A 23692-nucleotide genomic window follows, 5' to 3' on the forward strand; every position below is an offset into this window, starting at 1 on the left:
ACATCAGTTCAACACAAATTAGAATTCAAGCTGTGCAAAAGTTTACCAAGACACCTGAAACCTCAGCAAATAAATTCAGCAACATACTGTATTTACAATATTCCGAACAAATTGTGTGAGAGATGCTTCTAGATCAAAGCCTGTGGGAACTCCGTTGAACATGAAACCACTTATTAAAAATTTATGTAAATATAATTTCCAAATTCCAATACTACAAACTAAAATCAGCTACTTTCACTCATATGTCACCAGAAAATTTAGAACTTAGAGAAAACCAGAAATATCAAAATTACAGGTGTTATTTTTTCCAACATTATCATTTTCATTCTTCTTGGTTTCATCTAAATTAGAAATAGAATAGAAATAATACTCAATAATAAGGTAATGCTTACTTTGGTTGGTTTATTGAAAAGGCAGGCTCCACCTCCATTGTTTAAAAATTCATGATACTCTTCAATATCACACTTGGAGAACTTGCTTGGAAGATAATACCTGCAGAGAAATAAGGTAGCAGGATTACTTTCTACAGTGCTTTTTACACTGTATTTTCTTTTTTCAAAATAGGAGGAGAAATATAGTGTTATACTTTAGAAAAAGTACAAAAACACACTGTTCAGAATCAGAGTGACTATCTGCTTGTAACTCTAATTTGTAAATCATTTTGATAAATGACAAAGAACCTTCAACAATGACACAGAGCTCATGGAAAGTGAGAGGTCTAAAATACTTCACGAAGTTATTTCATGCCAAATACCACAAATCTTATTACGCAGTGCGTAGTTCTCACAAACATGACCTCTTCCATTAACGGGCCTGATCTCAGAAATACATTTATTTCTTCCTGTACATACTGGGGGAGACAAAGATTGCTCATAGTTCATTTCCCTCTTAGATGAAATTGCTCTCCTGGCCCACAGAATTTTTATATACTAGAGTTATGCTATTTTAAAATATGCTTCTAACAAACATCAGCTAACATTTCAGCTTCCCTCTCTCATGTGCTCCACTGAATAAATTTCATTTGAATACAGAGTGCCAACCTAAGGCCCAGTGCACCACCTAAAAACAAAATGATGCAGAGAATCTTTGCGTGGATCCTTTCCATGGAGAAAGAATTTTTCACAAGATAACTTAAGTGATATTTGTATTTAGGTCCTCAGTCATGAAAGTACTTATGCTTCAAGCAGATTTTGGAGTCTCAAGGGCTTTCCTGTATCAGCTCATCACTGGATAAAAAAAATATTAGCAGAAGTGCTACACAAAATAATCCTGCATTGCGGAGTGATGGCTTGCAAAACATTATTGGCCTTTTCCACCTCCAGTGTGTATGATTTAGGTCTAAAGACTACAAAGAATGTGGGACTCACCAACCTTTGTCAATAAGCTAGGTAAATCCAAGCTTTTTTTGTGTACCTAATTATTTGAAAGATTTGGACTTCAGATAAAGAATTTAAAGACCATTAGATAAGGAATCACTTTTACAAGAATCAAGAATGCTTGTCAGATTGGCTTTTTAACATACTAAAAATCAGAAAAATCCTACTTAGTATGCTTTTAGGTAGACAAGGTGAAAAAGGCACACATTCACATTTTGAAAGAGCTTTGATATGCTTCTTTGTTCAAAATTGTTCTGACCACAAAGCTATTGTGAAAATTTGCAGGTCAGTTTGAAATTAATTTATAAATTTGGAGCACTGTCTATATCCAAAACTAGACTATAGTTTAATTCACACACATGACAAAAGACAGGACTGTAACAGGAAGAATTAAGGTCTGAATACACACGTTAGAAAGCATTAAATTTTATCTAGCAGCAAAAATTTGCTGATTCACTAGTTGCTAGATGAAATCTCTCCAGTGACATTACATGTGGATACAAGCATACTCAACCTCCAATGGGAGCAGTTTTTCTAACACTAGCACACAAACTGGGGGATAAAGAATTAGAGATATAGATGAAAGATTCCAAAAGAAACATTGAAAATGAGGCATACCTAAGAAATTTGATAACAGGATTTCAAGAATTAGGATGTGTCATTGTTTGTTCCCACAACTCAATAGCAAACTTGCAGGAGAAAAGAAGCTAAGCATGCTTCTGATTCTTTGCAATGACCTGGCTTGGCTGTTGAGCCCTGTGCTTTGTGAGTTAAACCAGCAGTCACCAAAAGTCTTCACATATCCTCTCATTAACTCACTTATTTTCACATTTCTTTGAAAGTGTCTTTTCTATGTCTGTTGTACAGCTAATACCTTACTGTCTTAAAAATGAGTCACAGAAAATATTCTGCTGAACCACAAAAGACAAACATTTTCACACCTTTACTTTCGGTCACTGCATGAAGGGCATGACTTTCCTCTAGTGAAATGCCTTACCCCGTGTCTCCCATTATGCATCCAGACCACGTGTCCTCACACTTACACTCACCTGACAACAACAAGAAGAAGAAAACATTACATCTTGAGTCTTGTGAGTCCAAAATAATACATTTCTTATCACAAAAACCATGCTGTAGTCAGTTCCATTCCATATTTAAATACGAGTTGAAAAGAATAATTTGCTGGCTTATTTCACACCTTAGTTTAAGTGTATCAGTGCACACTGACAACCTTTCTTTCAATAATTATACAGGATTCTATGCAATCCTGAGCTTTGAAAATGTGTCCTGTTTTTCTTTCCTTCTCTAAAGTGAAGTTAGGGGAAACTGCAGTGTCAGCCTCCGGCACTTGCAAATCATGAGTCAGCTCTCCCGCCTTCTCCTGTGTCATGATATTTGATTCCCAAATTTTCAGAGTAAAAAAAAAAAGAATCATTTTAACCCTTTGTGATGGGTTAACCCTGGCTGGACGACAGGTGCCCACCAGAGCCGTTCTATCACTCCCCCTCCTTCTCAGCTGGACAGGGGAGAGAAAATATAACAAAGGGCTTGTGGGTCGAGATAAGGACAGGAGAGATCACTCACCAATTACCGTCACGGGCAAAACAGACTCAGTCTGGGGAAAATTAACTCAATTTATTACAAATCAACCAGAGAAGGGTAATGAGAAATATAACCAAATCTCAGAACACCTTCCCTCCACCCCTCCCTTCTTCCCAGGCACAACTTCACTCCCAGATTCTCTACCAACCCCCCAGCGGCACAGGGGGACGGGGAATGGGGTTTACGGTCAGTTCATCACACTTTATTTTCTGCCGCTTCATCCTCCTCAGGGGGAGGACTCATCACACTCTTCCCCTGCTCCAGCGTGGGGTCCCACCCACAGGAGACAGTCCTCCACGAACTTCTCCAACGTGGGTCCTTCCCACGGGCTGCAGTTCTTCACGAACTGCTCCAGCATGGGTCCTTTCCACGGTGTGCAGTCCTTCAGGCACAGACTGCTCCAGCATGGGTCCCCCACGGGGTCACAAGTCCTGCCAGAAAACCTGCTCCGTGGGCTCCTCTCTCCACAGATCCACAGGTCCTGCCAGGACCCTGCTCCAGCACGGGGTTCCCACGGGGTCACAGCCTCCTTCGGGAACCCACCTGCTCCGGCGTGGGGTCCTCCACGGGCTGCAGGTGGATATCTGCTCCACCGTGGACCCTCCATGGACTGCAGGGGGACAGCCTGCCTCACCATGGTCTTCACCACGGGCTGCAGGGGAATCTCTGCTCCGGCGCCTGGAGCATCTCCTCCCCCTCCTTCTTCACTGACCTTGGTGTCCGCAGGGTTGTTTCTCTTACATGTTCTCACTCCCCTCTCCGGCTGCTGTTTCCGTCTGTCCCAACTTTTTTTCTTCTTAAAAACGTTATCACAGAGGCGTTACCACTATCGCTGATTGGCTCGGCCTTGGCCAGCAGCGGGTCCGTCTTAGAGCCGGCTGGTATAGGCTCTCTTGAACACAGGGGAAGCTTCCAGCAGCTTGTTACAGAAGCCACCTCTGTAACCCCCCCTGCTACCAAAACCTTGCCACACAAAGCCAATACACCCTTCTTCTAGTTTTTTAGTTCTCTTCTTCAACTATTCTAATGCGACTGGGAAAATCTTTGCTTGGAAAAAAAAAACCCAAACAATAATGCACACAAAAATGAATAAAATGGTCAGTAAACACAAGCCAGTACAGCAGGATCTAGCAGCTTCTTCCTCTGCTCTCCCTCCCTTCCCTGCCTGCCTCCTTTCCCCATGTGACTCCCCAGCAGGCAGAGGGTAGCCCTCCCTTCTGCCCTGCCAGGCTGCCTGGGATTGCTTTGCTCTGGTCTCAGCCCTCTGCTTTCAAAACTGTGTCTTGTGTCTATTTCTGTACATATGCTTTGCACATATACTTTCTCTTTCTGCAATTTGCCTTACTGTAATACATGAACATCAGTTCATTGCTTCCATTTTAAAAGTACAATTAAAAAAGAAACAAGGCTCTGTCCAACAGTTGCATTCTCTTCCTTCCCCACCAAAACAGTGTCCTGCCCCCCTGCTCAGCCATAAGAAAAGGAATCACCACTATTACCATTTTCACTTTTACCCTGCCCCTGTATCAGGTAAATAATATGCAGCTGGAAAATGAATACTGAACATACCAGTAGCATAGAGCATCTGTCCTACATTTCTGAATATTTTTCAAAATAGAATTATGTAAACTGCAAAAACCTTCACATGCAGATGTATCTCTGCATTGTATACTGTCTTTACAATGCCTGAATCACCTAAGCAGAGTTCTATTACTCAATATAGTAATTTATTTTTTTTAATATAAGCCACATAAGTACACATGATCCAATAACTAAGCACTCCAATTCATCATCTAAATTGTTTCAAAACTGTATTATTATTTTAATTGTATCAAGCTGGGACTTCATATAACAGAAGTAGGGAGAGTGAGGTGCTTGGGGTGGGCAGGGGGACAGAGGTCTGAATTAGCATTGCGGGTAAATAGGGGTTACTAAGAAGTTGAATACCAAAGTTACAGCAGAGAAATGGTATCAGTAGAGTGGCAAATACAGGAGATCAGGATAATCTACAAGAGGAACAGGAGATTTGGGTAATCTACAAGAGGCATTCAATCAAGGCAAATGAGGAAAAAGCTATGTTGTCAAAACCATCCTGTGTAACAGGATTGAGGTGGCTTCTCATCATCCCCAGCTCTAATAATGTATGTTTCTACCTTTGTGCTGTAAGATGGCAGCCATTCAGTCTGTGGGTGTGACATCGATCTCCCTGAAATGAATGGAAGTGGCAGACACCTTTATGATTTATTTTTAATGAAATGGTTACACCAGTGCTGCCAGCAAGTATGGGCAGGGGGATATCACAGCATTTAAATAGAGGAAAATTAGTGATATGTCAGTCCCTCATTGTGTTATTACAAGAAAAATAAAATATCCCAACATTCTGAGAAACATGGTGAAAAAATACATATCAGGGAGACACTGATAAGATCCTCCATCTTTTAAGATTTTTCTCTTGAGACGGAGTGAAAAATTAAACAACCTTACCACTTATAAGTTTTCTTCTGTCTGAGAAAATGCCAATGTTTTGGGCCAAGGTCTGTGCCAGGGTAACTGCCATTAAGTCTGGTTTTCCAAACTGAAAGAAACAAGCAAGGTAGGAAGAGTAATCAGTTACATACAGGTATCTCAGATACAAGTGAAGCTTTTCTCATTTCAAGGCAATAAAAGGCAAAATCAGATACACAGTGTTATGAGTTCTTACTTCAGAGCAGCTAGATAACGGACAAGTGAGGAAAACTAAATGCTGGCTTATGGACAAGTTAAGTAAGAGAAAGTCTGTTTCTTTCTAGCCATTGTGGGTGCAAGTATGAATGACAGGATATTGCAGAATCTGCTGAAAAGTGTATCTGAATCCATATGTGACTTTATTCACTCACCACTCTTCATTGAAACATCCCTGCATAGGGTTGCACTAAAACTCTGCATCAGCAAACAAGCAGCAAGATATTTTGGGGAACACAACTGCGCTGATAAATTCTGTGCAGATAAATTTTCACCACTTTTTGCTCATACCAGTATCCCCACCTACCTCATTCACACCTCCGCCTTTAAGCAAGGAGCAGATTCCACCAGTGTGGGCTACACCACTTCGACTGCTCTGAAATCGACTCCCCCTTGGACAAAAAGGAAAAGAAAAGAAAGTTTACCCTGCTCAGTCCATGAGTTTTGCACCTATCTATCCCAGTATTTACCCTGACTACAAACTATACAAAAACAAAATGGGAAAAACAGAAAACGACTCACAAACCTTACATGACAAATTATCTCCAGAAAAGTTATACCATCTTCCCTCCTCCTTCTCAGACTACCTAATATAAGAAATCATAAGAAGGGGACTATTTTGCCAAACCACCTGAATCTCACCAGCCTTTTGTTTGCTGACATACTACTGCAGCAAGTGACTTCTGCTGCACGTGCTACAGACAGAGCACACGAGAGGCCACCACACTGCCAATGCATGGGGGACTAGCAAAAAGACACATGTCTGGCTGGGCAATGCTGATGTGGTAAAACTCAAAGGGAGTTGTATTAGCAGCTCCCTGATGCAGAGGTAGGTGAAAACTCCATGGAACTGCAGCCGATCTCATCCAAGGGACAGACGCAGTCTGAGCCTAAATCTAATCATCTCTTTGGTGCTGACCATGTCAGCATGAATGACTGCCAGTTACTGGAGACAAAATATACTCTGCTCCACTTCAGAGTACTAATCCATCCGAGCTGTGGCAAATTGTTTTTTTCAAAGGAAAACAGAAAAACATCAACAAACAATACAATGGTCCAACTGTGCTGAAGGTGTAAGTTCATTTGTAACCACTGTACCATCACACCAGCTAACCTCACCTCCCAACTTAGCCATGTCTCACTCACAGACACAATTTCAGAAACTGATATTTCTAAACAATCTATGAATGCAATACCTCAAACACCATTGGTGGTGGTGTTATGGATAGCACTGGAATTAGCATTACAGTGGTATCCCAAGTCCCAGTCACAGGGCAAATAGGGCCCTCTTTGTTCTAGCCAATCCACAAACATTCATAAGAACAAGACTTTCCACAAAGACCTTACAATATCACCAGAGAAGATACACGAAGGATGTGGGAAAACCCGATTCCCATTTTACAGATGAAGAACTGAGACACGGAGAAACCAAAATCTGCAAGCACCACTTGCAGATCTTACTAGGTCTCTTCATGGAAGAAGTCAACAACAGTAATTAAGCACGTGCAAAAATTCTGAGAGGGTGGATACTGGGGCTGGGTATCCTGGCACCCTACCAGAGTCATGTTAAAGTGAGGTGTTTAGGTTAAGTTTATTCATATAGGCTCCTATAACAGTCAGCAGAGAGGGATAAGGGCTCCAACAGAACAATTCATCTAGCCTGTCTCATGTGCATCAAAAATCTCAGCCATGAACCTCTCTTCTATTTTCATAGATATATTTTATTACATCAATCTTATTTCCAAAACAATTAAGATATTTAGAGAAAATAACATTCCTTCCAGCTTATTCTTCTTGTAGCACATGTTGCTCTGGAGAACAAACTGTTTCAAGGATCTGAAACACTTCAGTAATCCTGCAGCATGCAGGTCATTCAACAAAGTAAAGCAGGCCTTTTTAAGCAGGAAACCTCATTGGTTTCAAAACCAATGTTCTGCTTTTAAATAATACAACAGGGCTGTCTGTGCTCTACTGCCGAAGAAGCCAACCTCCAAGGCGGAACCATGCATTACTTTCCAGGTAGCTGCACTTGCAGAGTAGGTGATTGCACAGAATAACCAAGGATTACAGTGCATGCAGCTCGGGCTTAGTACGTTAAAACTAAAATGAGTCAAACCTCTAGTTGCACTGGCAGGCAGTTTGTGCATTAACTTTTTCCCACCTCCCCATCAGAAACATTATTTTCTGAATTATTGTGGATTACACACAAAACAGAAAGGAGATGCATCAGCCACTTGTGATAAGCAACCCCCAAGGAAAGAAAAAAGCCCAGTAATAAAACATCACATGAGGTTACGTACGAAAAAAGGTGAACTGCGTCACTTTTCTCTCTGATAAAATCCCTCCTATATTTCATAAACTCACGTAGGGTCACCAAGGGGTTTTCAGATATGGTGAACTTGTTATCAGTAGCCCAGGTTTCCATGGCAACCAATACTATCCTGGTGTTAAGTTGCTCTTTATATATCTAGTACATTAACAGAATGAACAAATATATTATGTCAAATAGAATAAAGGTGAGTTTTACCCCTTTTTTGTAATAGCTTGCATTTTTATGTAACTAAGTATTTAGCTTGTCTAGCACACTTTACGTTCTCCCAGGTGATTTTATCGCCCTTAAAACCAACAAACAAACATGAAAACAAAGTAAAATCTAAATTTTAGGCCTAATTCTTCAATTGGCTCTCTCAGGCTGCAAAAAGATCCCTTGCAGGTCCTACACAGGCAGAAATGCATAGAAGGGAGATAGGATTTTTGAAAAATTACTACAGAACTGTTCCAAATAGTTCAAAGATTTGGAATCAGTGGATCTTTTATAACATCCAGCTCACCTCAGTGACACATGAGGGCTCTCTTATACCAAATAGTGATCGATAAAACTACAGTTTTCACTGTTATACACCTCTACAGGACTATTTAACCTCATGCTGGCTGAATCACAAAAAAAGGGCCATCCTTTCAATGCTGGGGGTTAATACTCCAAACCAAATACTTGCAAAAGTGGGAACTGCATTTTTCTTTTTCTAGTAATACTTTTCTGGGGTGAGGTGCAAGAGCCAGCAGGTCATCTGATTTAGCATCACAAATATAATCCACATAATTCACCTGCACGTACCTATTCTAATTCATTTACTCAAATGCACTTTTTTCTGGAGAAATTTTACTGCATTCTAATTTCAGATTGTCTTTTGGATTTCAGGTGGTCAACATAGGGATCCTGTGTTAAAAATTGTCATATCTAAGGTGCTCTTTAAAACTCAGACTCAAGGGATTGACCCAGCAGGATACTTAAATGTTTGAAGCCACAAAAAAATCTCTTAATGCTTTATGTTAGACAAAGGCTATATAGGTGGCTGACTGTGGTTCTAGAAGAAAATTTGTGATCTTCACATATGTTATTGTTAGGTATACCACGAACTGACATCTCCTGCATCTATCAGCAGAAGAATCATATGACTCATCTCACACATAAAAGAACATTTAGTTGAGTGATACTTACTAAATCTGCCATGTTCACAACTGATTTAGCATAGCTGTTCGTATGGCCGACTGACAAGCGGTGCTTTTTACACTGCAAAACAAACAGAGACAAGTTACATACACAGACCAGAAAAATAAGCTTCATTTCCAAAAAAGCACGAAGTAAAAAGCAACTACATCAACAGTAAAACCCCTGTGCAAGGTTTGGTCTCCTGTGCTGAATGTAGTATTAATAAGCGATAGTAGAAAATTGCTCAGAAATGCACATTACTGATATACTTTAAAACAGCTGTTGTGAGGATGTATTAATTCCTGTTTGGAAAGTACTCTAAGATCTTTACTGAAAAATGCTATTAGGAACAGGAACATACTGTTACTCTCTTCATTATCTTTATTATTAGCAATTTTAAAGTTAATTCCAAATGCCAATATAGAAATTAGCAACACAACTTCCATAGTTGAGACTCCTTTAGAGGTGTTACCCCAAGAGTCTATCAGACTTCCTATTTTTTTTCCAGTTCCCTCTCTCAAGCTGTCTTCTGGATTTCTTCATGTACAATTTCACACTCCCATAATGCCACAGCAACTGGTTCAAATCACTTTAGCAATTAGACTGCAATGGCACCTTTACAGGAATCTGTAATACAGTGCTATAAAGATGACACTGAAGATAGCCGTCCAGATACTCCTATTTGCAGAAAAAAACACTTATAAATGAGCACCATGGGTATGAAAGTCACAAGTATCTTAGAAGAATTTGGGACAAATGGGCCAAGATTTTCAGAAATGTTTAACCATCTTGTGCCCCATGATGCTCGATTTTAGAGTGAAAGTTGTCCATATTTTCTGGAAATTATGATCTTTCAGTGGGCAAGAAGTACCCAGCAGCTACGGGGTGGGAAAGACAAGTTTTCAAGCAGGAATGGGGGAAAACCCACCAAAAATTGGAAAGATACACTTACTAAAAAAACAGAAGGACAGGACTGTGAAGCTAAAAATAGCAGAAAGGATTAAATGAAAAAGTTACAAAATAAATGGAAAATGAAGCATAGGAATGAAGCGAAATAAGTATACTACTCAAGTCTCTATTTGCAACTAAACCTCAAACTTTAGGATGCTTAGAGACACTGGAGGCCTGCAGAAATGTTTTAGTATACTAATTTATAAGCCCATTTCAATGTTTGCATTTTAAAAGCTTTATTCCCTGACTGGAAGCAATGGTTGGATGAGCAGCTGAGAGGGCAGACAGGAGGGCACTGCACCCCTCGCAGAGGTGAGTGGCCCAAGGGGGCTGGCAGGATGCAGCCAGCTCCACGGACCAGAGGAAGAAGCACAAGGTTCATTGCTCCCTCTGGAAGCGCCTGGGGAGGGTGAACAGTGAAAATGGCTCTGACTCTGTGGGGTGTCAGCTCCATGCTGAGTGCACCCAGAGTGCCGCATCAACTCCACGCATAGAGAGTAATCCAAATACAGACACATGCAAGCCCGGGCCGTGGGGAAAGGGAGGAGCCCAGAGCATATGACACTTCCTTCTCCCAGGAGGAAATTGTTCAGCTTCTTCGACCATAGACATTCACTGGCATTTGCTTCAGAGAATAAACTCCTAAGGAGACTGACTTTCACAGTAGCTTTAATTAACCAAAATTAGGAAAGATTGTCCTTGGGGGAAATCAGCCCAGACAGATAAGATCCCAAGGGGAAACTTGTGGCTTCAGGTCTTCAGGATCAAACCCAGTGACACCAATTTAGGGAATTCTGCATCCAGTATTGTCCATTTTAATCCAAGAATTTATTGCTACACTAACCAAACTGAGCTGATGGAGGAGTATGCTGTCCAAGGACAGTGGCACATTCCTTGTATGCTCTGATGTCTGGTTTTGCCAATTTGGGTATTGCTTGAGAGAAGCTGCACGTTACAGAAAGGGTAGATAAAATGTATAGATACATTTTGATTTTAAAGCCATAAAGGACCATAAAATCAACTCATGTCACCAGTCAGAGGGGCACCACCAGTCTCTGAATTTTATCCAGTTACTTCAAGATCGAATCCTATTGTTTGCATTTGACACCACCACATCGTCCAGAAATACGCTGTCTGGATTGAAGACTGTGAGTGATGGAGAATTCACTATTTCCTTTGATATTCCTTTCCTTAATTGTTAATCATCTGCACTGACATAAATCTCTGCCTTTTCCCACTTGAATGAGCCTGTTTTTTCCTTCAGTACACTAATCTTTATTATGTCTCTTTCCACTACTTTAAAGAGCCTATTTATGTTCTCCCAGAGAAAGTATACAAGCTTAACAAAATAATTTTCTCTATATTGATCTGGACGTATCAAAAAAATCTAGTCACTATTAATCTCCCCATCGTCAACAGCTGCCACACAACTGTAAAAACTGCATTATTGAGTGGCTACAACTAAGATAAGTGCTCAAGAAAGCCAGAAAGAAAATCATCAGCTTAAGTCACACTGACATTCGTTACTTTATGACACAAAGCTTTAATTTATGACCCTTCTTTCTGATACTTAGGCCTGGTTGCATTCTTGGTGAAATTACCTTGCCAAAATTCAGAAGCAACTTCATCAATGGTTAATGAGACCATAATCTCTTCTTTTAAGGGCATACTGAATTTATCCTGGCCATATATTGTTCATTATTGTTATACTTTATGGACCAATTAAGACAATTTGATGTTAACAATAGCTGTAAGATGGTGAAGTGTGTCAGTCTTACCATTAGATGATCATTTACAATCATTAACTCAATGTATTTTGTTTCCTCTTCAATTTTACGTGGAATCTGACGAACCTACAGAGAGCATACAACTATAAGAATCTAAGAGTACAGAAAGAGTATAACTGGTAATTAGAAATGGTTTCAGAAACCAAACTTCTCATGCATACATTTTTTTCTACTGTCTTAATTCTGGTCTCAGATATTGATGAAACTTCTGGTGCTTAGTTGCATCATTTCAAAAAATACTTTCACCTCCACCAGGAGATTCATATGAACTTAAACGATGAAATCAAGTCTTTCAACCCATCTAATCCCAAGTTTAGCTTTTTTTAAAGAAAGAGAATCCTCAGTAGGGCCTATATCTCTAAAAATGGCTTGTGTCAGCTATAAACTTTTTTTTCCAAAAGGAAAAAAAGAGAAAGGAATCCCTCCTGCATTCTTCATGAAAAATCCCTGTAACAATTCTATTATTTATTCGCACACTGCTCAATTCACACAGTGAACGCAGTACTCACCTCTGTGTTACGCTTACTTGACATTTAGAAACATTTATGAGACTGCTTCTTCATGGTGTCCTTGTTTTCCTGGGTTTTCCAGGAGAGTTATTACATCGTTATGATTTAAAAATGCAGAGTAATGGCTAGTTTACAGAAAGGCAGCAAACAGCTGATATAAAGTAAGACCCTCAAGAACAACTTCTGGAATTTCTCCAATGCTTTTCTCACTTCTCTTTTGCCTCTGAGAGGCTTGCATTAGTTAGAGATGCTAAAGTCATCTTCCCCGCCCACTGCTCTCAGTATTTCATTTTTGCCTGCACTGTTCAGCCCCCTGACCTGGCTTTGTTTTGACCTGTACCATCATTTGAGCTCCATTCCTAAAATGCAAAGAATTGCTGCTATCTTTCCAGGGTACACACAAACACCTGCACTTAGTGGCTCCTCCACTTCAATAAACAGGGAATGAACTCTCAGTTTAGAATATTTATTTAAAATCAAAGTCAAGTGAGATAAAGTAGCTACTTGTCACCATTGCAACACAAAAAATATTTGTAAATGTTTCATTCATTGGGAGTTTCTGATAAAACTCTATACTCAAAATGAGAGAAAATATTTTAGCTACTTTTTTATTTGCAATTTAGCAGTGTTTAACAATTTTATAACTCTTCAGCGTAGGCAATGTCCAAGAGAACCCAACTATGTTTTGTCAACATTAGATACCTCTTTTTGTAATAGCTGTATTGGTATAGAGACCTCATGCCAAACCAGCAGCAGCAGCAGCAGGACTCCATCAGGACAAATTAATTCAGCAGACACAAAATAAACTTGATGGCATATTACTTATAAACGACCATATTGGCACATACCTGCCTTTTACTTCTTTTGTGTCTTGGCTTTACAACAAACTTCTGGGATGTAGTATTCGTTTGCCAGAACTCTAAGCAGAAAACACAGGCAAATACATTGAATGTTTACAGGAATATAGCCCAACAATTGGTGACCCTAATGCCACATGACAGTAGTATGGCATTCTTCCACACATCAGATACAGTAACAACTCATTTTTTCATGTTTCCAGCTAGCAAGGAGGCAACATTACAGATGCTTCCCAGTAACAGGGTCCTTATTAAAAACTCTGCTAGTGATAATCTAGGTCTGCTGAAACAGATGATCTGTGGGTGTCGCACTTCAGAAAGCAGAGCAGATGTTCTACGCCAAAACTTCACCAACACTGGTCATGTAATATTATTAGCACAGTGCTTTCATGGAGTGAATCACATTTTCGGGAATTCAGCAGACATTCACAGAGCTCTTGCAATAGCTACCTAAATTAGTAAGAAGAGCACGGAAAGCAGAATTAATGTTTAAGATTATTATATTCACAAAATAAAATATGTTAGAATTGGGAGAAACCTTATGAGAATTTGGCGATGCTCACTATCAATACCATATTCCTCCCTGCTAATCCCACTGTGTCTTTAATTTCTTAAACCTCTAACCATAAGCACCAAGTAGTTTATTCTTTTGCCAAATCCCTTTCACCAAATCTATTACTAGCCACTTATGGAAAGGGACACATTATAAACTAAACAGAAGACAATACTTGCTCTCACCCTTTTAAATGTCCAAGAAGTATTTTTCCACCTTTAATTTTAGATTCATAGTCCCTGCCTCACTTTTCCCTACACAACAGAAATCTCTTTATCTTGTATAAACTTGTTTACTATTCACATAACCTCAAGAAGATCTTTTTTTGAGACACATAAATTAAATGTTTGCAGTCGCTTATTTTGTACTATGACTTTTTCCCTCCTTTGTGCTTCCTGCAGCATTGGACATCCTCTCAGTCTCCAGGAATTGAAAACTGCTTTCAGTATTCCAGAGCGATTTTACCAGTCGTGCAGAGAAGTAGACATTACTATAGCAGCTGTGTAAATTAAGGGAATTCCAGTTCACGTACCTTTGTACACAACTTTTGGTTGTGTTACAAAATCCTGAATAGTTCAGTTTCGCTGGTAAAACAGGAAAGTTTCTCACAGCTCCACCTCCCACCTGCTGTACATTAACTGTGCAATTTCTCCAAGAGGTTCAAACAATAGGATTAAATAAGATCAAATAGGAATTTGACAGGGCTGCCGTATCAGCAAAACCTTCAAACAGGAAGCTGAATTGCCCATCTGACAAAACATTACCAAGGTAAGTGCTAATCTTAACCAGGAGTGGCTAGTTACTGATAAACAAGGAAAGCAAAGCATGACTAACTGGTATTGTTGTGGCTAAATCTCGGGGTTTATACTGTCATTTTGGTATGTGAAGTTTGCAGATATCTTTTTATGGAGGGGCCTGGACAACCATAGGCCCTTTGCTTAAAAATGTTTTCATGGTTACACCAGTGCACTTGAGGATTTTCTTTACAAAAAGGACCTAAAATAAATTAAATCATATCCAAGGGTCCCTATTTATTGCTTAAAGACCTGCAATCTACAGAGCTCTCAATGATGAGAAACTAAATCTTGAAAATTTGGTTTTGATTATGCTTTACATATGTTGATTAATTTAGTTTGTGTTCTAGTGCCACATAACTGGCTCTCAACCTGTCGGTTTAGGTTTTATATCATGGTTAATGAAACTGGTAAAAATACAACTTTTCAATCAATAAAATAGTAATTTACAATATGTATATAAGGTCTCAGGTAACTTTACCAGCAAATGTGATTGTTTTACCCACCATCGGAAGTCAGTCATCTCTAGAGGGGAATGATGCAGCCATTAATGTTAACACATTAACACACATTAACACTGCACTATAATTCACAAACTGGATGAATTCAGGCAGGGTACATTTCCAGCCAGGGACCCTCAGGCAAAAGAACATGACCAGCAAAATCACAGGAAATGTAGATAGCTGAGAAAGCCTGGCAGAAATTTTGATGGGAATATATTACCTTGAAAAAGCGTAATGAGGATTCATAGAATCATTTAGGTTGGAAAAGACCTTTTACTATGACTGATGTTGAGTAATTGCTATTACTTGATTTTTTTTTCTTTCTAACATCAATATTGAAGCTGATTATACATCCAGTCCATTCCTAACGCAGTACTGAGTGGAAATCTTAGCTTACACACAGACTCTTTTAAAAATAAGAAGAAAATCTTGACATCAAGGAAGATCTCCTTAGGCTGGGCAAATTGGTAAATTATGAGAGTAATAAGGAATATAAGAAATACTGATGACATAACCTAGCACAGTGCTTGCTACTAATGATTCTGCTGTAGTAGTTAAAAAAAAAAAAAAATCAATTACAACAATACTATTAGCAATTAATTGCAAATACTGTTCAAAAAAAACAAAAAAAAAAAGGAAAAGTCAAGACAACAGTCAGCATTCTCCAGACTAGCAGGGAAGAGGCAGTGCCAGGTAGCGACACTGGTGGGGCAGCGTGTGCAAGGAGTGAAGGAGAAGGTAGGGCAGAGTGTGCAGCAGGTTGGGGGATGAGTGATAGAGCTCCTGTGGGCACAGGGAAAAGCATAGGGAAGCAGAAGGTGGTGCGGACTGCTCTCATCCTCTGGAGCTGTGGTTATGCATGGAGGATGACTTAAAGACAGACATAAATTAAATAATCACAGGCAAAGAAAAATGGTGGAATTCCTAATAAGGATATAATCTATTACATCTAGAGAAACTTTCACTACAAACCTCAGAAATACCCTTCCAAACAGTTTTACAAAAACAGGTATGGGTATGTGGAAGAGCAGACTGTGAGTTAAAGTTTATTTCTCCATATATGGGATCCCAAACATAAAGTGATAGAAGATTAGCACCTTATACCTCTTATCCACATTACAAATATTTGTATAATTAAGACCACTAGCACTCAACAATTAAATCTCTTTTTCAACCTTTTCTACAGTCTTCTGATTCTAACTCCATCTAAAGGCAACATCTTCCATTATGTCACATGCTGGGCTTTGTACAGCAAAGCCAGCAACTATTTACTTCTTAACTGCAGTAAAATCAAAACTGTACAAGCATATCTAGATTTTTGTGAAAAAAACCTGAAGCCCTATTTTGACAGTTTTTTTGAAAATCAAGAAGCTTTGGTGGAGGTGAAACTGGTGAACTATACTTGCAATTAATTCCTTTTCATAATTTTAAAAGCAGAAAATAATTGTATTCAAAAATCTTGAAAACACAGAACTTCACTATTAGGAAATCTTATAAGACAGCTGATAGATATCTACTAAGTACCACCTCTAGCAGTCTCCTACTCTAACAACCTGAGACAGAAGACTTATTTTAAACTCAGCAGTGGTTGCATTATTTCCAACCTTTCAAGGGACTTATCCTCAGGAAAGTGTGATTAAAAGATGTACTTTATTATGTGGCCTTATATTCAATAAATTGTTCTCATTACACTACAGGGAGTAACCATGGTATGTGTCTAAGGTGCACGTACATAGGAAGCTTCATGATACAGATGTCGACACCTTCCACTGCATAAGCCTTTTATGCTGCCCCTCCATCCCAACGCCTCCTCCACCTCACCTGGGCAATCATCATCAGAGGACGTGAGGCACCAAGCTCGGATACTGTTTTCTTTAGACTTAGAAAGATTCCTTCTTCAGAACTGAAATCAAGATGACCCAATTGTAGCAATTTCCCTTGTTTTTTCTCATTAGCTCTCTGAATTACTCTACTTTGCTTAACAAATAGCAAACCTGCACACACTGTGCTCCAGAGAAAGACCTATCTATGTGCAGTACCCAGCACCATAAAATCCCAGATCCAACTGTTAGCATAGGACAAATAGTTTGTAAGCAAGATAACTGGACATCTGTAACTCTCCTGAAGAAATTAGTCTAGAGGTGGTTTCTACCAAAATGACAGTGTCTATGAAGGACAGTTTTATTTATCTAGGATATATTTTGCAGAGTAAGAAAACACATCTGTAAAACTGGCAAAACCTTGATAGAATGGGGATATGCCATAAATACTGCAATTTTCATTTCAATTAACAAGCCAACTTCTCAGATGAAAACTCATTTTTTTAAAAACCTCTTCTCCTTCCACACACAATATAAACTGTTTGTGGAGATTCATCACTACAAACACTTGAAACCACTTCTGCCTCCAAATTTATTTGTACTGAAATGCATGACCAGCACTACAGCCAGTACTGTGAAAGATGCTGAATGGACTGGAGATGAGAGAGTCACTGAACAGCAACAATATTTGGCAAGTTCTTGTCTCCCAGGCTTATGCTCACACCATGGTACTTACCCTGTATCTCAAAATATGAGAAGTCCATGAAGAGTTATCAACTACTGACAATGTGGTGTTTATTTTCATCATCTTTAGGCTACCTCAGTCCTTTCTGTCTATAACTACTAGTATATAATGCAGTACACAGACCACATGACTTGTTAAGAGAAACATACATCACAACATGAAGGTCTAGGAGAGGTTTAATTCATCATCCTTCAGGTTTTTTTCCCAGTGCTTTCAGTGTTTCAGATTCTTTTTTTTTTTTTCAGTGTTTTCTTATTTAATCGGGAAAAAGAAGAGATATACAAACGAACATTATACTATCAGAAGATTATCTATCAAATATGATTAAAAACTTTGGCCTTAGACTAAAACAAATCAATAAGTCACAAATATTAAAAAATCATACCAGATGGCAGGTCATTCGAAGGAAACTCAAACAACTTGGATTTGTAAACAGAGTGGAAATGGAAGTCATCCTGAAATAGTAAATAATTGCATGTATTAAACCTGGATAAACTAATCCATCTCACGAGCATTAAATAGACAGTTCCAAAGGTCCTTGTTATCCAACACCTACACGAGTGAACATGCAAGTTGCAAGGCACCATTACTCTACACTCTTTCCAACTGTGATGTGATCACTCATGCCACAGTTAATCATCTTTTATTTGAAATATCTGAGTACATCGAACAGAGTGGCTGAGCACGCTTAGAGCTAGGCTTAAGAGAGCTGCCCAGGGAACATCAATGAGAGTCACAGGAGCTGCTAAGCTGGAGTCAAGGCCAAACCAGGAGGAGAAGGATGTAATGAATCCAGAGTGGGAAGTGCCAGAGAAGGGGACAGGGCACTCGCAGGCTTCTCCTGCTGGCTTCAAGGGACCCTCATCACCCTGTAGTGCTGCACTGCTCTACATCCAAGTGTTACAGAGCACACACCTATACACATACCACTGCATAATTTTTGGATGTCTACTTTTGTCTGTGATGATGGGGACTCACATATGAGGTAAATGAGTTGGGAATGAGGGGATGACCCTTTGGTCCCAGAGCCTTATGCCTACCCTGTACCCATGAATGTCTGTATTCAACAAACAACACAGAAGGACTACTGTAAGTTCTACTTACATCTGAAGTGTAGTTTTCATCTGGCTCAATAAGGTAAGTATGATTTCCATCATAGAACATCCCACTGTCAAGAGCAGGAAATGTAAATACTGATTTAATAAAGAAATACTAGTGCAAAATGGAAGTAAGTTTAAGAAGTTCATATATTTTAAAAATTTAAATATTTAGAAAAGGAAGCAGTTAAAAATGGTTTCAGGAACTGAACGTAATTCTGAGTCACTCTTTTGTTTCTTCGCCTCAGAAAGAAAAATATTCTCTCCCATGGTGATATAGACTCTTCTTTCTTCCCCAAAGCTTCTCTACAACATGTATAAACACCACAAAAATTGGCTAATTTAGCCAACTGAAAATCCAGTTCAGAGCCCCCACTCCCATGCAAGAGAGATCTACCTGCAACAGATAAATAAGGGACCTGTCTTTAGGAACACGTGTATTTGGAACAGGCGCACAGCTTTTCCCCAAATAAAAATATTATTGAATTGAATTGATCCTTAGGTTTTAATGGTTTTGATTAACTCTTTCCTCAGTAATTACATATAAGTACCAAGTACAAAGGGCATAACGGGCTCTTTTGGGCATAGAGAGCTGTTTGGGGCATTTCAGCAATAATAATTATGACAGATGGTCTTTTCTTTTTAAATTAAGTTAGTTTAAGTTTATATTTCCAGGAAGCATTAATGGCTATATGCATTATCATATCAATATGGACATTATATGATGTTCATGATAAGGAGATAGGAAACCCCATCAGACAGGCTTCCAACAGGCTGTGGTGAAAAGAGATACAGAGGACCAAGCCTTCCGCCATACCCATGGCTCTGGCAAAGTACTCATGGTCTCTTTCTTAATGGCATAAAATCTCAACCACAGAAATTTGAAGGTCATTCATGATAAGCACACCGCTATGTATCTTGGAAAATCCGTCACTTTGCTTGCCCACAGACAATCACCAATTTTCCATATTAAATTCCAACACAAAGTTCAACTCCAAATGAAGAACAAACTGAACTGTTAAGGCTCTCTAAATGGATGGTCTGTGACAGTAACACCAGATGCTTTTGCATTACCACTCGAATGTACAGCAAAGGTGAGGTCCATTCCTGCAAGGATGTTTTCTATTAAGTGTTACCTTAAGTTTACTTAGGCAAAGGGTGTACTGAGGTTTAGTCTTTAACATAATACAGGATGCACAAGTGTGGTCGAATTGCACCTTAAAATAAAGTGTTGATACAGACATTACTCTGTAAGAGCATAAAACCAAAGGGCATTTCTCATATCACTACCGTTCTGATCTTCAACCAATTCAGCATTTTTTTTTAAATAATTTTGCCTTTGTTGCACTGGCATATACGCATGGTTGGGATTAGGCTGTATCAGCATGTCCCTTTCAAAGTGCCACTACTAAGGGCTTTAAGCTTGGCCATAAATACGAGCTCTAAGTTCAAACTTGGCACACAGTACACAACAGCAGCATGAAAGCAAGATTATTTATTTATTTAGATTACTCTTTAGCAAACTTTTAGGCACCAAAAAAACCCCACCAGAATTATAAACAACAACATAAACAACAAAACCAGATACTTTTCTTTTTTCTTATGCAGCTTTTTTTTTTTTTTTTTTTTCAATCAGCAAAATTGATTCTGGTTCTGCACAGGACCGGATCCAGTCAGTAAAATACTGTCATTCTTTTCCTGACAATTAAGAAATATAAGCATACATTAAGCTTGTAAACCATTACAGCTATTGATGAGCATACTTCTCTTAATATCATTCATTTACAGGGTTAACCATGTAGCATTCACAGAAGTAGCTTGAGTTACTGACTATGTAACATACATCAAGTGTGATCACGAGTATATCTACAATTTAAAGCTGTTTCACCTTTCAAATTACCTGTGCCTATTCTTTAGAACAGAGCTTGAGATAAATATTCTAGCACCTGTTGAATCTTCTTTGCCTGGGAATAAGATGAGATTTGGGAACATCCTGCAGCTCTTAATCAGGCAAAACTTCCTTCCCTCTAATTGCAATTTTACTTAAGCACAGTCTGCAAGACGAAGTGCTATCAGCAAATGGCTTCTCATGCGACTGTTGCACCCAGAAGCACTGATTGAGTCACTCAACAGTGGCAAGAATAATAGTCACGGCTGACCTACAGATCTGACTTGCCTACTCAAAGCGTTCATGGCTCTTTTCCAACCGACTTCAATAGTCCAGTGCTCTGTGAACAAATCACACGCTCATGGATGTGTTAGAGAGAAAGCAAGAGCAAAACACGGGCCATTTCAAAAACCTGAATTTTGATTATGTATATTCTTCAAACGAACAAATTTGTAGTCGTGAAAGTCTAATTTCCAGTAAAAACAGCAGTTTTTATATTCACCACCAGTGGGCAGCAAAATCATAGACCAACCTGGTGTCAGTGCGACTGGCCTTGAAACACAGGTCTGGAAGTCGTGCCTGACTATAGCTTATTTATATCCCAGCAACCAGTGTGTTTTGCATTCAAAGTTTTTTGTGTTAACTCATAGGAAACTGTAGTTACTGCATGTCCCACAGAAAACAAACAAACAAAAAAATCCAAACAAAATGGCTCACTCGGAGTTAAGGTTGCAGAGATACATTTTTCATTAGCAAAGTCATTAAGAAGAGAAGAAATTAATAATTTTAAGTATTCTGTCAGCCAGTCATCCGACTAATTTAACTAATAAAAGGAAGACCACAACATAGACATTACCAACAGAACAACTCATAATTTATGATTAAAAAAATACAATATTTTCTCACATGTATGAAAAATTCTGTTGTTACTGGCCAAGATCTAGGGGTACTAATAAGTAAGAAAGGAGATTAGCAAGAACTTTGGGAATATGAAGCTTGTTATTCTTTTAGAGGCATCTGTTTGGTCTTAGGCACTTCCTAAAATTCACGAAAGCAAAGCTCCTGCCCAGCAGACCTTATGAGAAGATAACTCTCCCCAGCTTCCCTTATTCCAGTGAGACGCTCCAAACTGTGGTTGGAGCTAAGGAGCTCTGATTGCTAGTGTGTGTTTCTAGTAATTACTTAGCATTTAAAAACAACTGTGGAGGAGCTAGTTGTAATGATGGAAATGCAGTGTCAGAGAATGTGAGTTTAATACAGCTCAGGAAAACATTACTTTCTCATGCTAGATGCTGGAATTACCAGCCTGCTATGGTAAGCTTCATATTGCATCTTGTGTGAAGAACTCTGCTGAAACTTTGTTGTATCAGAAAAAGGAAAAGGAAAAGAAAAAAAAAAAAAGATACCTCTCAGCAGAAATCTGAATTATACAGGGAAAAAATGCATCCTTTCATCACATAACTGTGTTGGAAGGGACCAATCTGAGTATCAGGCAATTTAAGAATACAGAGCAGCAGGAAGGTCAGTCTTAAGATCAAACCCATCAAACCCACAAAAGGAGGGCAGGAAAGGACACATGCAGGGTCTCCTTGCTTTCTGCTTTTTCTCCTAGGAGTTAGCAGGGGCCAAGACCTAATGGATTACTGCTAATGGAATCCATGCAGTGGCTCAGGATGCATTAGGATGCTACTATTTTTAGGCTCACTGTCCATACTGAAACTGGGCTCAGGTTTCTTGAGCTGCTCAACCTTTATCATAAAAGAGATAAACACAGCTGTAAATCAGACATGTGCAAGGATGATGAGTCTTCTGCATGTATTCTCCCCCTTCCTAACAAAGGATATACAAACATGAAAGAAAGACGCTACTTAAATATGTGTGCTTATATGGCTGATACCAAAACTACAGAATAGTTGGAGACAGACAATAAGCTGAAGAAGATTTCTATCAGCTAAGCCCTGCTTCCTCAGAGAAAGGCAAAGCTCAGGGCGTCTCCGCACAAGCTCACTTGCTGCCGTGACTTTTCAAGCTGATCTCATTATCGAAAGCACTGAGGTCCTGTAATTCCCCAATTCAGCAGACACTGAAGTTACTTGGTTGCTCTGAAAACCTGACTAGCATCTTTTAATAGTGCCAAAAGTAGACAGGTCCGAAAGCTTTACAATCAACACACAGCTCCATATAACCTTCGGATGACAGACGCTTTAAATTATTTTATCGCTAAAATTATGTACTTTAAAAAAATACATTATTGCACAATTTTATATCCTTTCTTCCAGATTTTCCAAGATTTTACAATATCAAAGGTATTATCCCATGCACACAGCTTAAGGCCAGCAATTCTGTGAAGAAAATGGATAGGACAAGAGAAACTCTAAACTGACACTTTACTTTGTAAACAGAGTAGAAAAGAAAGATAAAATACATCATTGTAGCAACAAGAAGAGAACACATTTTCCAAATGGTTCATGTCAGTACTGGCAGTGTTTTTTATTCTTGTAGAATAGGAAGTTTTCAGCTACTTTTACTCTTCTATCTCTATAATAATTACCTTAAAACAATACCTGGCCACTGTCATATGTCCTCAGTTCAAAAAAAAAAAGGAAAGAAAATCGCGTGCTTTGTCAGTGAATTCTGAAATCAAAAACAAGGCTTTTGCAAGGTTCAAATTAAACCCATTTTTTCTAAAGATTGTTGAGGACTTAATATTGGTAACAAACTAGTAGGAAAATAAATAGCACTTATTTTACTATAAACAGCTTTATTTTGCTTAAAAGACTAATAAGCAAAGGCCAGTAAAAACAAAACAGCAGACTTACTGTAATCCATGGCACGTTGACAAGGCAACAAATGATACAGGTTTTCCTCTAATTTCTCCCTGATAATAGCAATGTTCTCCTCCCTGAAATTGAAAATTGAGACTGTAAATCCACAGGACATCCCACAATATCACACTCCATCCTGTCATGACACTGCTTTTTCATAAATATATCGCCAAC

The 23692-nt window shown here is 38.9% G+C and overlaps 1 protein-coding gene across 10 annotated transcripts in view; it reads right to left on the reverse strand.

Annotated features, from left to right (window-relative positions):
* The window catches only part of ADAM22 (ADAM metallopeptidase domain 22), a 139507-nt gene that overhangs the window by 39230 nt on the left and 76585 nt on the right, over positions 1–23692 (reverse strand). For all 10 annotated transcript variants that reach the window (XM_052802858.1, XM_052802776.1, XM_052802839.1 and 7 more), the window contains 11 exons: positions 23513–23595; positions 18813–18876; positions 18094–18163; positions 13285–13355; positions 11919–11993; positions 9199–9270; positions 8000–8166; positions 6007–6091; positions 5463–5553; positions 2374–2425; positions 393–492 (listed from right to left, as the gene is read on the reverse strand). In XM_052802858.1, the coding sequence (XP_052658818.1) occupies positions 393–492; positions 2374–2425; positions 5463–5553; positions 6007–6091; positions 8000–8166; positions 9199–9270; positions 11919–11993; positions 13285–13355; positions 18094–18163; positions 18813–18876; positions 23513–23595 (930 nt within the window). The remainder of the gene's footprint in view (positions 1–392; positions 493–2373; positions 2426–5462; positions 5554–6006; positions 6092–7999; positions 8167–9198; positions 9271–11918; positions 11994–13284; positions 13356–18093; positions 18164–18812; positions 18877–23512; positions 23596–23692) is intronic.

Source organism: Harpia harpyja, chromosome 1 (genome assembly GCF_026419915.1).
Source record: "Harpia harpyja isolate bHarHar1 chromosome 1, bHarHar1 primary haplotype, whole genome shotgun sequence".
Lineage (NCBI taxonomy): Eukaryota > Metazoa > Chordata > Aves > Accipitriformes > Accipitridae > Harpia > Harpia harpyja.